A 14,104-nucleotide genomic window follows, 5' to 3' on the forward strand; every position below is an offset into this window, starting at 1 on the left:
TCTTTTTTAACGATTTTTATTGATTTCAGAGAGGTAGGGAGAGAGAGATAGAAACATCAATGATGAGAGAGAATCATTGATTGGCTGCCCCCTGCATGCCCACCACTGGCAATTGAGGCCTGGGCATGTGCCCTGACTGGGAATTGAACTGTGACCTCCTGTTCATGGGTTGACACTCAACTACTGAGCCACACCTGCCAGGCTCCTATGTTCTTTTTTAAAAATTTCTTTATTGATTGCGATGTTATATAGTATGTGTCCTTATTCCCCCATTACCCCCCCATCCCCTCCCTCATGTCCTCACCCCCCCCCCCCCCCTGTTGTCTGTGTCCATTGGTTAGGCTTATATGCATGCACACAAGTCCTTTGGTTGATCTCTCCCCCATACCTCCACCCTCGCTCCTATGTTCTTTACAGAATTGTTTGAATAATTATTAATTTGAGTGGGAGCATGATGTTATTGTATTGGTAATGTACCAACCTGTAGAAGGCCAAATGGGAAGACACCTGGACATTCTATAGATTGTTGTTGACTGGGCCGGCATATTGTCAGCATATTGTCAGTATCATGTCAGCTGCACTCCGGCTCTGGGAGTGGGGAGATGTTCTTAGTTCCTGGCTTGTGTGTGTTTGTCCAGGAGGAAGAAGTGGGTGGAACCTGGGCTCTCCCAGGCTCCTTGTTTTCCTGTGAAACCCCTTGTTGGATTGGAGCATACATAGATGTGCTGCGTGGTTCAGGAGGTTGTCAGTCTGTCTCTCCAGCAGAGGAGGTCGGCAGCCCTCCCAGCTCCCAGCTTGAAATCTATTTCTATGTCTTCTCTCTTTATTTCTAATATTTCTCAATCACTGGGCACCTCCACTTAGAACCAGTTCATTCATCTCTCTTTCCATGCGGAACATGGAAAAGTGAGATCCCTGCAGATTCAGGCCCCAACGTGGGGCCCAGCTTAAACCTATTTCTGCATCGACTCTCTTCATTTCTTTATTTCTCAATCCCTGGCTGCCTTTACGAAGAACCAATTTCATCTCTCTTTCCGTGCTGGCCAAGGAGAAGGGAGATCCCCGGCCGTGTCAGGCCCCAGCACCAACCATCATTTTTATACAGTAATTTTTGGTAAGTGTTGTTACACATCTTGCCAAACAATTCTTTTTAAAATTTTTTAATTAAATTATTATCTTTGTACATATACCATTGCCCCCCCCCACATACATGCCAAACAATTCTTATAGAGAGAGCAAAAAACTATGTATTCTCAATGTGATTTGTAATTTTTATTTCTTTGTTTATTTTAAAAATAGGAAGCTTAATTTTGGAATTAATCTCTTTGCCCTTTGGGTAATCTGTTAGAGATTATACATAATAAATATAGCATAACTAAAACATAAAATAAAATCCTTTAGGATCTTTTTGGAATACTAACAAAATTAGAAAATCTATTTTTTGAGACAATAAGAAACCACAAACTCAAACATTCACATAGATTGTTCTATTTGAATATTTAATAATATAGAGAGATTATAAAATTTATACTCAGAGGTCAAAACTTTTCCAAGATCATTTACTTGTAAAGGGCCCAGTTAGTACTTAGACCAGGAATTCTGAACCAAAGCACATCTTTGATGCTTTTTTTCACTATTTCCTTTTAATAAGAGAAACTCTTACATTCAATATTCTCCCAAACCTTGTAAATCTATAGTACTCTATAGTAACAATTACTGATTACAATAATGACACAGATGTCCAGTGTGTATGTAAGAAAAGGTTTATGTTTTCAATAGAAGCTGAAATACAGAAGCCTGGGGATCACAAAGGGAAAATTCTCACTTAGCCAGAATTTTTAATGAAGCCAGAAGCCTTAAGCGGTCATGTTTAAGCAGACAGCTTTTTCAGAATCCCCGGGTTTTTTATTTTTATTTTTTAAAAATATGTATCTATTATTTTATTTTATTATTTTTAATATATTTTATTGATTTTTTTACAGAGAGGAAGAGAGAGGGATAGAGAGTTAGAAACATCGATGAGAGAGAATCATCGACCAGCTGCCTCCTGCACACCTCCCACCGGGGATGTGCCCGCAACCAATGTGCATGCCCTTGACCGGAATGGAACCCAGGACCCTTCAGTCCCCAAGCTGACGCTCTGTCCACTGAGCCAAACCAGTCTGGGCCCCCGGGGTTTTTACAGAAAAAATAAGCACCCTCATTGCCTTCCTCCTCTCCTTTAGTCCTTCCAGTCATTGAACTTGGTTTAGCTCAAGCAGATTCTTGCATATCCCCTCCATTCCTTGTAAACCTTTCTAGTCAATGGCCATTCAACAGCTTCTTACATGTTTCATTAAATCCACTACATCCATAAACTGTGCATCAGTGGAAATGTATATTTTTTTAAAAAATTGTTTCATTTCTTGTTTATTATATATTCATGGGTGGACTATTCTGAATCTGTATTAACTATTGTAAGCTACAAATGCTTCCAGTGCCACACAGTTAATGCCACCATCGCAGAGATTCACTCCTTAAAATATGCCTGCACATGGCGCCTGCCCGTTCCCCCTCCCCCTCCTCCCGTCCTCCCCTCACACACGCACACTCGTACACACACACACACACACACGCACGCGTGCGCAAAGCACACACCACACTGCCGTTCCCCGCCGGCCTGTTTCTGGAGTTGGGAGCTGCAGCCCGCTGGGCGGGGTGGGAGGAGGAGGAAGAGGTGGGGCTCTGCTCTGATTAATTGCCTTAGGCATTCAGGGGTGGGGCTTCCTTCAGCCATCTGCCTGAGATATGGGAGGGAGCTGGAGCTGGAAGGAGGGGGAGAGACTGCCAGAGAGGAAGAGAAAAGAAAGGAAGAAACACTAGAAAGAAAAAGGAAGGGGGATAAGGGGAGATCGATCACTCGCCCTTAAATAGCTAGGCTGGGGGGGAGGGGGTGGAGAGGAAGGCCGGGGAAGGTGTGCCCCAGCGCGACTGCTTTGAAGTGCTCCTCGCTATTCCGTTTGGTTTATGGAGAAAAAGAAAATGGTAACTCAGGTAAGATCTGTGTTTCCTCCGTGTGTTTCTTTTCCCGTGCCTGGGATCTAAATAAAGATACGGGGGTGGGGTGTAGCCATTAGAGTTTTCATTATTATTGTCTTCTTAGAGAAGACCGGATTTATTATCATCAACGGGAAAGTCTGTGTGTGCGGTGAGTTCTTGAGAGCGAGAGAGGGAAGGGGGGATGTATCCGCAGCTTTTCCTCCCCACCCCCTCCGCAGCAGATTCCTGTTTCCTGTACGTGCAGCTGTAGCTCAGGAAAAACCCTGTGGGGATTTGTCTACCTCTTTGTCTTGGTTCTGCGAAGAGGGAGGGAGGGAGAGAGACTGCAGAGGTAGGAGAGATTCTCGCAGACTGCCAAAAAGAGGGGCGAGGGATTGACTTCCTTTTAAGAATTGCAGAGGAATGTGTGTTACGGAGAAATCTGATTCCCGATTCACTTCGGTTTCTCAGAATTGGCTATGGAATTGCAGTTTTGCTACTTTTGCTCCGGATGGTTTATTAAAAATGAAGACTAGGAAAGTGTTTCCATTTTCCTGGCTTTGTTACTGGCGAAGAATGTTCTCAGTAGGAACATAGGAGCATGCAGGTGCAGCAGAGGCAGGTAAAGCTCCTGGCAGAACAGAGCTGAGTGCAGAAATGACCATCACGGGGGCATGAAAAGGCATTTGAAGGAGAGGGAGTGGGAAATGGCAGAATGGGATATCCCTCCCTCCTCCCTCCCTCCCTCCCTCCCTCCCTCCCTCCCTCCCTCCCTCTCCCTCTCTCTCTCTCTCTCTCTCTCTCTCTCTCTCTCTCTCTCTCTCTCTCTCTCTCTCGTTATGCCAGGCAATATCTAATCTGCATTTTAGCAAGTCATTCCTGACAAATGGAAGGTGCCTACTCTTACGAGCTTCCCCCTGGCAGTGCTACCTTTCTTGTTGCCACCCTTTTGTGTGTTCCTGTCCCCCTTTCCCTTTATAGAGAGAGGGGGTGATGAACGTGTGATTTATCAGCGAGAACTCATTTGCTTGCGCTGTAGAATGTTCATGTCCTTTAGACTCAGACTTAGGGTCATTTTCACTGCAGGCTTTCATGCTCCGTGGGGACATTTCATCACTGGACAGTGCTTTCCTTTTAAGGAGGTTGCCCCTTTTTTTGTATCCTCTCTTCTCTGCCTCTTCAAGTCACCACCGGAGGGCGAGAGAGTCAGCGAGCCTTCGGGACAGAGGCATCAGTTTAGGGGCTGGAATCCCCGATCTGGGAAATGTTATATAATGCCCGCAGTACTGTTGGGAAGGTGTGACAGCATTAGGCAGGTTTTCTCAACGTGACCTAGAGGAAAGGGAACTTTCAGAGAATATTTTTCTAAATATTCTAATATTTTTCCAAGTAATTCTTCACTAGATCTGAGTTTGGAGATATCACAAAACCTCTCCCTCTTTTAGAAAGTGGAGACCCTTAAAATATCTTCGCTTCTTTTTCTTATCCCTTCATTGTCAGACTCTTTTGAAATATTGCTTTACTTTTTAGAAAAATTTTCATAGAGGAAACCAATTTCTGCATTCCCTTTGTTGCTTGGGAGATGATACTTGTTAACCTTGGAGCCCTCATTCAATTTTCATTAGCTGGCAATTTTAGAGGGTATGGCTCTGTGCTTTCTCAGCTGTTACTGAAGGCTTTTCAACTAGCTGACTTTTCATCATATACATTTTTAAGTCAGTGAGAGAGGAATTTAAACCAGGACTTTTTATACCTCTTGGAACATGCCCTTAGTTTCTAGAGGAGCTGGTTAAGAATGTGTAAGCACAGGCTAGAATGCACAGGCATATGCACACTTAATATTGTGGTCTTACCATTGGTATTTAAGGACTCTGTAATTTTAGTAATGAAGCAGAAGAGATACTGAAAAAGGAAAGAGATGTTGAGGAAATATAATAAACTAAATCATTATGGTTTTTCTCAGGATGTGCTGAATGCTGAAGGAAACTTGTTTTTGCCCCTCCTGAACTTATACAGAGGGAAAGTAGAGAATATAAAATTCATCAGTTTTCTCTATTCCATCATACTTGTTTTGGTGTACACTTTCTATGATAATGTAACATACATAGTTGTTGGTATTTTAGAGGGGGGGAAAATCAAAGGACATAACCAGATGGGCCAGCCAAATGTTTACCTGGCTGTGGGGTGTGTTTTGGGGGGAAGAGGTGTTTTTTTGTTTGAGGGGAACTTGTTTTGTTTGTCAAGCCAGGCATCTAATCTAAATATGTGATAATGGTCTGTTACATGAGTGTCTAAACAAGAACTGTGCTGTTACGGTTTGTTTTCAAAGTTAGATGGTTAATTATTGTGTTTAATATCATGATTAGTGTATTAGGAAAATTATTTATATGGGATTTTACCATTTGGCATGTGCTTCTCCGATCTTAACATTTCTATGTCCCTGCGTTTCCATCACTCACCCAGCGGAAGAGGGAGAGGGCTCTCAGGGGATGGCATTCTCATCATACAATTTAGATCTGTATCAGCACGTGCACAATGTGTATGCTCCATTATTATGCATGCTCTAGTTTTATAAGGCCTCTTTGTTGTCTACTTAAGCAAACTACTTTGTGATTTACAGTAAGTAATCAGTGCTTTGCCTTAAAAAGGCAAACAGAGCCCTGACTGGGTGGCCCAGTTGGTTGGAGCTTCGTTCTAAACACTAAAAACGGTTGCAGGTTTGATACAGGTCAGCAACTAATGGATGTTTCTCTCTCACATCTCTCTCTCTCTTCGCTCTCTCACTCTCTCAAAATCAATAAAAACACATCCTCAAGAGAGGATTTTTTTCAAAAAGCAAATAGGAATTTAATCATAAAATTTTAATATGGCAGACATGCTAGTGCCATATTTTTTATAACTAGGTTTTTCTCTTGTTCATGTATATGTTGTAGTAGTATTTCACTGAGATAACTCTTATTTCTGAACATGTGAACCAAATCATTGTGTCTTCTTACATCTATGCAAAAAACAATGTGGAATTGAAGGAAAAGAGGAAAATTCATTTTTGTAATATGTGTGAAATTAGAAAAACAAAATTGCAAATGACGCCAACTCCAATTAATCTTAAAAAATGCTTAGCCAGACTCAGACTCAGTTATATTATTTGTTGCTGAAAGGGAGAATATACTGAGCAGAAAGGAAAAGATTTTACCGTTGGATGTGAAAGAAAATTTCTGCCAGTTTGTGTGGAACACAAAGCCCTCCCTCTCTTGGACAGCTCAGTGCTTTGCTGGCATTTTCTTCAAAATCTGTTTTCCATCAGGACCGAGAGGAGGGGAGGTGTTAAGAATAAGGGAGGTTGGAAAGGGGTGACTGTTCCTTTAAATAGTGCAGGGAGCCCATGTGGCAGCAGGCCGCTCCGGAGTGTATTCTTTTGTAATGAATCACCGGTTCCATTGTCTGCTATCTCCCCTTTGTAGCTGGAAGGCTGAAGGCTTTCACCTGAGCCGCTGCCAGTTAGTGTCCTTCCAGGGTGGCTGGGAGAAGGAGAGGGATGGTGTTTTATGGTATAATTAAAGACAGATAAGAGAGCAGGTATGTTTTACTCTGTCTCCGCTTTTTTTCCTGTCCTTTCTAGGGGTTTTGTTCGTTGTTTTTTTTTGTCTTTTTTGAAACGGGTTGGGGTAAGGAATCTGTTCTTTGGTTTCGCTGAGCATATCCCATTTTCTGTGATTTGTGCAAGTCCTCGGTGATTATTTAGTCTCCATCTTGTGGCATGGCTTTAAAGTGATTCCATTCGGGTGCCTGCCAGTTCCACCCGGACCTCATCCCACCCTCCATCCCCAGCGCCGCAGCCGCGCTGTTTGTTTTGGCTCACTCTCCGCTCTGCGCTGCGCAGGCCTCTGGGAAGTGGGGGGTAGGCGGAGATTGTGGGCTGGAGAGTGATTTATGTTCCTTTACCATGAATCAAAAAAAGCCTCACTTTTTCCACGGATTTGGTTTCTTTCTGAATCCTTCTACTCCATATCTTCCTCTATAAGCATTTCCTTGCCAAGCCCGAGACTGGCTTTTGGAAAAAATACGGCTATTAGTTTTTCTGAAAAGACACTCAGAATTCCATAAATATTGTACATATGATTAAACCATCTTTAAATGGGTTTTCTTCCCATTCACTTGTCCCCACCTCAAGCACACGCCCCTTTTGCCCTTCCCTTTATTTTTTCCTTTATCTTTCTCCTTAGTTTTGCAGTTAGGTGAGCTTAGCATTTGGCCATCTGCTGTTCAAGTTTGTATTGCTACAGAGGACATCTCCGCGTTGGAAGGTGAATGACACTCCTCATCTCTCTCGGTGTTTCTTGGGCATTTGGGTGTGGCCCTCAGATCTTCCCTAGGAACCAGTCACAGTGATGGGACAGCCCCAGCGCCCACCGGCGTCCTTCTGATGGACTGACTGCTCCTCTGGATTCTGTGTTGGTGTCCCCAGCATTCCCTTCTGGAGCCATACCTCCTCAGGCTTCCCCTCTCCCCACAACATTCCCAAACCGCTGTCAAATCTTTCTTAAACATTTCCACGCAACACTTCACATATTAAACCCAGCACACACAGACGGAATGCGGCATCCCCTGCAGTAAATGGTTTGCTGTTTTGAATGTAGTGACTGTCTTATTGGACTCCGGGCTCACTCCTCTCCACGCAGTCCGAAATTGCAGTCTGCCGAGCGGTATTGTTTCCATTTTCAGATGCTTAAATGACCCTCCCTTACTTTTGGAATGATGGAATTCAGGACACCTTGGCATCAAATAAATCATTAGCAGCATTGCCGGAGTGAACCATGTAAAATGCAGGTCTGATTTTTGCCACTCCTGTGCTTAAAACCTTCTAGTTGTTTCCCTCAGCTCAGCGTGAAATCCTGTGTCCCTCCTCCAGTGTCTAAGGCCTGTGTGATCAGGAACCTGGCTGTCTCTACTGCATCTCCTGCTGCCCTTCTCTTTCCCTGTTTCGCACCAGTGACACTGACCTCTTTGCTGCTGCCTTACACACCTGCGTTCTCCGCAGGGCCTTTCTGTCTCTCTTCTCTCGGCTGGAAATGCGCTTCTCTCAGACCCCATGACTTCTCCAAGAGAGCTCTTCACTGACCTTCCTATCTCAACTTGAAACCTCCTGTCATTCCCTGTCCCCTACCCTGTTTTGTCTTCACTGATTTTTAGTGCTTATTGTTTCTTTTTTTTAAATATATATATATATATATATATATATATATATTTTTTTTTTTTTTTTTTTTTTTTTTTTTTTACAGAGAGGAAAGGAGAGGGATAGTTAGAAACATCGATGAGAGAGAAACATCGATTCAGCTGTCCCTTGCACACTCCTCCCCACTGGGGATGTGCCTGCAACAAGCCCTTGACCGGAATCGAACCTGGGACCTCCTAGTCCCCAGGCCGATGCTCTATCCACTGAGCCAAACCGGTTAGGGCTTATTGTTACTTTTTATGTTTGTTTTCGTTATCCATGCCCCTTCCCAACAAAAGGATCGGGGATCTTGTCAACAGTCTGTTATATTCCTGGTGTCTAGAACTGTGCCTGGAATATTGTTTAAGTTATCAGGCACTGTTCTAAGCACTTTACCTCCATGAGCTCATTGAGTCCTCCAGCACCGCTACAATTACCCCAAAGTATAGAAGCGGAACCTGAGGCATGTAATGGTTTGGTAGTTTGCCCAAGTTTATATAGCTACTAAGAGATGCTATGGGGATTCATTTCCACAGACAGGTTTGGCAGGCATACTCTTTTTTTCTTTTTTTTTCTTTTCTTTTTTCTTTTTAAGAGGGGTTGTTAGGGTTAGGGAATCCATACTCTTAACCACTGCACTTGAATCTTCGTGTAGGTATTACATAGTCAGTAAATATTTGTTGAATATGTAAATGAATGAATTTAGTTGAGACTGATTACTTCTGGAATTGTCATCTCTGATTTATTCAAAGTTTTGATGGAACACTTGTATTAAAAGGGAATTCACTATTGAATAAAATGAGTTCAATATTATAATCCTATATAATAAAAGGCTAATACGCAAATCGACCGAACAGCAGAATGAACAGCAGAACTGCTATGATGTGCAGTGACCAGCAGGGGGCAGACGCTCAACGCAGGAGCTGCCCCCTGGTAGTCAGCGCACTCCCATTGGGGGAGCAGCGCTCAGCCACAAGTCTGGGCTCATGTCTGGCGAGTGCAATGGCAGTGGCGGGAACCTCTCCTGCTTCTGTGGCAGTACCAAGCATGTCTAACTGACAGCTTAGGCCTGCTCCCCAGTCAGTCAGACATCCTCCAAGGGCTCCCGGACTGGGAGAGGGAGCAGGCCTGGCTGAGGGATGCCCCCCCCTCACCCTGTGTGCACGAATTTCATGTACCGGGCCTCTCTAGTATTACATAAAAATAGGTAACATTACAGAGTACATACTATGCATCAGGCATTACGTCAATGCCTTATATATCATGCCATTTACTCCTTTTAGCAGCCTTATAAGTATTAATATCCATATTGTAGAAATTAGGAAACAGGAGTACGGAGAGGTTAAATAGCTTGTCTAAGGTGGCAGTACCAGGATTGAAACCCAAGGAGTTTGGCTCTAGCTTCTCTGTTCTTAACCATTAGGAATAATGACTGTTATTGAAATAACTTGATTTTTGCATATCTACTGTGTACCTATTTTGCATAGAGATCACATTTATATCCATAACAGTATTTGTATTATATATCGTACAATCACCTTTTGAGGTCAGTGGTATTTTTTCAATTTTTTCCCATTCATTAGACTTTTGAGGTCTTGTAAGCAACTTGATAACTCTGGATACAGGCAGTGATCGTTTCAAAATTGAGATATATTCTAAATTTGCACACATTTCCATTTTACTACCAGCCTCATAAGGTAAATAGTTCTGTTGTTGGCCATTAAAAAGTAGAAAAGTGTTCCATATGATAAACTGTTTTTATTATTGGCTTCTTATTCTTTCTAGTTCTGTCATACCAAGTCACATAGAATAGTTTTAATTTCTCTTTATAAAAAACAAATATTTGAAGATACTGGCTAAGGGTTCTATTTAATCTTCTGTTCTCTTGGCTCATCTGCTTCCTTGAATTATTCCTCATAGATAGAATAATTCATGGTTTCCAGGGTCTTGACTGTCCTGGATTAATTGTGTCAGTTTATATGAATGACTTATCGTTTATAACTAATTACTAAATAAAATGTCAATATGAATATTATTAAATATGATAACTTTGTTGTAAGTGGGTTTCTTGACATGTTTGTCTCTATTCAATTTTCAAAGCTTAATGATCATTTAATGTTGTCAATGATTTATAACTTCAAAAATAAGGGATATTACCCTCAACTCTTAAATAGAATGTTGTATTTCATTATAAAGCATGCTGTTGTCTTGATTGGCATGAATCTACCTGCCTTTGAGCCTCTACATCTTGCTCAGATCCCTCAAAAGTTTCTAACACTGAACTTTTTATTTTAAAACTTATTTTGTAGAAATAGTTTTGAAGATGTCAATTGGAACAACAAATGACATAGTTGAAAATCAGTGAAAGTAAATTTAATCACTTCCCTTGAAATCTTGGAAAAATTATATTAAAAAAAAGTGTTAGAAAGCAAAAATTGGGAATTAGTAGTCTTTTAAATCAATAACAACAGTTAAACATGTTCATTGAGAATAGCAGTAACATATAACAAACAAAATTAAAACCTGAAAGTACTCTGATTTAATAATACTTATTATTATAAATCAAATACCATAGAAATATTGTTAGTTTAGCTTATGTTAGCATATTTGTTCTTTTCATCATGCCTCTTGAATTTTTCAGAGCTATTAGTTTCAGAATATTAGAATAACATTTCTTATTTAATTAATGGCTCAGGATATAGGTATAGCTAGGCTACTATTAACAAAAATAAATAGTTTTTAAATAGTTTTTAAAATTATATCTTGAGCCGAAACCGGTTTGGCTCAATGGATAGAGCATTGGCCTGCAGACTGAAAGGTCCCGGGTTAGATTCCGGTCAAGGGCATGTACCTTGGTTGCTGCACATCCCCAGAAGGGGGTGTGCAAGAGGCAGCTGATCGATGATTCTCTCTCATCGATGTTTCTAACTCTCTATCCCTCTCTCTTCCTCTATTTAAAAAATCAATAAAATATATATATTTTTAAATTAAAATTATAACTTGAAGCTATGTAACTAATAGCTTCATTCAGAATTACAGGATAAAGTTCTGCGACTAAAATTTAATATTTCATATATAAAGGAATATTTAAGTAGAAAATATAATAATGTGAATAATTATTTTATGAAATTATAAAAATACTTTTATATCCACAAATTATATATAATATATTCTTTTAATTAATATTGATTATGAGATCTCTTGTAAGAAGTTTGGGAGAGGCAAACTGACACTAGAGTAAAGAGGATGAGATTTGGAAAAATTTAACTTAAGAGAGACACTCATATTCTGTGAATGTCTGGACAGTTAATATATTTGGCTCTGGGAGCCATGCTGCCTCGGTCATAACTGTTCAGCTCTTCTGTTGGCAGGAAAGAAGTCGGATGATGCCTAAGGGAAAGGGGGTGGCTATGTTTCAGTGCAAACTTTACTTACGGACATTGGAATTTGAATTTCATACTAGTATTTTCAAAATATTCTTCAACTATTTAAAAATGAAAAGCCATGCTTAGCTTTCAGGTTGTGCAAAAATAGATGGTGGACCAGCTTTGGACCAAAGCCATAGTTTGCCAGCCTCTCATTTAGAGGGATGCAGGTCCTCCCTACTTGTTTTAGTTTAGGGGAAGTTTTCCCACGTAGCTTCATATTAGGAAACTGTTTTAACAGTTTATCTTAGACCTGTGGAACCTTGGATCAGTGTGAAACCCCTGACCTGCTCTTTCATTCCTCCCCAGAAAATTGGGGGATTTTTCAACTCTAGATTTTTTATATTGGTCTTCTTTTTTCTGTTTCTCCGGTCACATTTTTCTCTTTTACATACCATTTTTCTTGCACGTATGGAATACAGATATTTTGATGTTCTGTCAGCTAATTCTAACATTTATATTAGTTATGGATCAGTTGCAATTGATTTATTTATTTTTTCTATTATGGATTGCAATTTTCTGCTTTATATGCTGATAATTTTTTTACTGTTCCTTTATTTTTTTAAATATGTTTTTATTGATGTTAGAGAAGAAGGGAGAGGGAAATAGAAACATCAACGAGAGAATCATTGATCAGCTGCCTCCTGCACACACACCCCTCCCCCCGACTGGGCACGTGCCCTGACCTGGAATCGAACAAGTAACCTCCTGGTTCATGGTTGACACTCAACTACTAAGTCATACTAGCCAGACTATGCCTGGTAATTTTTTATTGGATGCCAAACATTGTGACTGTTACCTTGTAGGATGCCAGGTATTTTTAAATTTTATAAATATTATTGAGCTGATTTTCACAGAAATAAAGTTTTGTTAGATATGACCAGAGCTCTGTTTGGTCTCTGGTTAATTTTTGCCCACAGTTGAGACAAGATTCTTTTTAGCACCCTAACTGATGCTCCTTAAATTTTCCACTCTTGTTGAGAACAGGCTGTATTCCTGGCACTGTTGAGCTCCTGGCACTACTCCCTCCAACTCTGTCATTTGTTTAGCCTCAGGTAGTTCCTCATGTACATATGGTGATCATACTTAGCTGAGCTCTTCAGAGTCCTCTGGGCAGCTTCCTCTTCTGCACTACTCTCCCCTGTGACTCCAGCTGTCTTGGCTTATCTGGACTCCTAGCTTGATCTCCTCAGCTCATGGAGACCACCAGGCTCTGCCTGGCTTCCCTCTCTCTGTGTCACTCTCTTCAGGCAGTAGCTAGGGCAGTTAGAAAGTGCACTTTAGGCCCTGATTGGTTTAGTTCAGGGAATAGAGCGTCGGTCTGCATTCTGAGAGGAACCAGGTTCGATTCCGGCCAAGGACATGTACCTTGGTTGTGGGCACATCCCCAGTAGGGGGTGTACAGGAGGCAGCTCATCGATGTTTCTATCTCTCTATCTCCCTTCCTCTCTGTAAATAAGTAAATATATTTTTTTAAAAGCACACCTTGGTTGTTTCCTGTCTTAGGGATCACTGTTGTTCTTTGTCTACTAGACCAGTGTTTTTCAACCTTTTTTGGGCAAAGGCACACTTGTTTCATGAAAAAAATCACGAGGCACACCACCATTAGAAAATGTTAAAAAATTTAACTCTGTGCCTATATTGACTATATATAAAGTAATTCTCTTGAATAGGAATCAAATAAACACAAAGAAAGTATTTTATAATTACTTTATTATGAACTATTAAGTAAACAAAATAGTGAAAAATTATAAAATTCTTGTCTTGTCTGCACCTACGGCACACCAGGCAACAGTGTGCCGCGGAACAGCGGTTGAAAAACGCTGTACTAGACAATGCCTTGAGTGCTGCCATTTTGTGTATTTTTTTCTTTCTGGATTTTAGTTGTTTGAGATGGTCCTTGTTACTCCATCTTGATTGGAAGCAGAAGTAAGACCACTTATTTTAAAATGAAAATTAAGTAGTATCTTGTTTAATATAGTCCTAATTTATGAATGAAAAGTCTGTTGAACAGTAGTTTCAAGGAGTAGAATGCATAAGGAGCATAAATAATTAAAATACAAGGTGAAATATGGTCACTTACATGAGTATGGTATCAGTAAAGTGCCATTAGAAGTCCAGATGAGGAAAGAATTTGTTGGGAAGTTTGGCTTAAGCAGAGAGGGGGAGAGGAAAGGCATGTATTATGTCTGACTCTAGAACCAAATTCTTGAGTATTGAATGAGATTCAGTGGCAGAATAGTTTCAGAGCATTTAAGACTAGTCAAACTAAACGTAAAAATAATTAACAAATATGTGCACAAGGTCACAGGGAAAATAGAGTTCATGTTTTTGTAATTAAGCATGATTCGTGGTCTCTTGTAGAAAAGGAGAAAGATCCTTTTCTCCTGTGGATTCCCTATTATTGCACTTCTAGCAGATAAGGAAGGAGAAAAACCAAAGTACTGTT

The 14,104-nt window shown here is 40.7% G+C and overlaps 1 protein-coding gene across 27 annotated transcripts in view; it reads left to right on the top strand.

Moving 5' to 3' along the window:
* Positions 1 to 14,104, top strand: part of RBFOX2 (RNA binding fox-1 homolog 2) — a 246,819-nt gene that overhangs the window by 162,994 nt on the left and 69,721 nt on the right. The window contains exon 1 of one of the 27 annotated variants that reach the window (XM_036458831.2): positions 2,798 to 3,033. The exons of 23 other annotated variants lie outside the window; for them this stretch is intronic. In XM_036458831.2, coding sequence (XP_036314724.1) covers positions 3,007 to 3,033 — 27 coding nt within the window. In that variant the 5' untranslated portion in view covers positions 2,798 to 3,006. Of the gene's footprint in view, positions 1 to 2,797; positions 3,034 to 6,484; positions 6,595 to 14,104 lie in introns of those variants that run through there. 3 more of the 27 variants (XM_036458835.2, XM_036458834.2, XM_045587536.1) reach the window with 3 other exon arrangements.

This window comes from Pipistrellus kuhlii, unplaced genomic scaffold, assembly GCF_014108245.1.
Source record: "Pipistrellus kuhlii isolate mPipKuh1 unplaced genomic scaffold, mPipKuh1.p scaffold_m20_p_3, whole genome shotgun sequence".
In the NCBI taxonomy this organism is placed as follows: Eukaryota; Metazoa; Chordata; class Mammalia; order Chiroptera; family Vespertilionidae; genus Pipistrellus; species Pipistrellus kuhlii.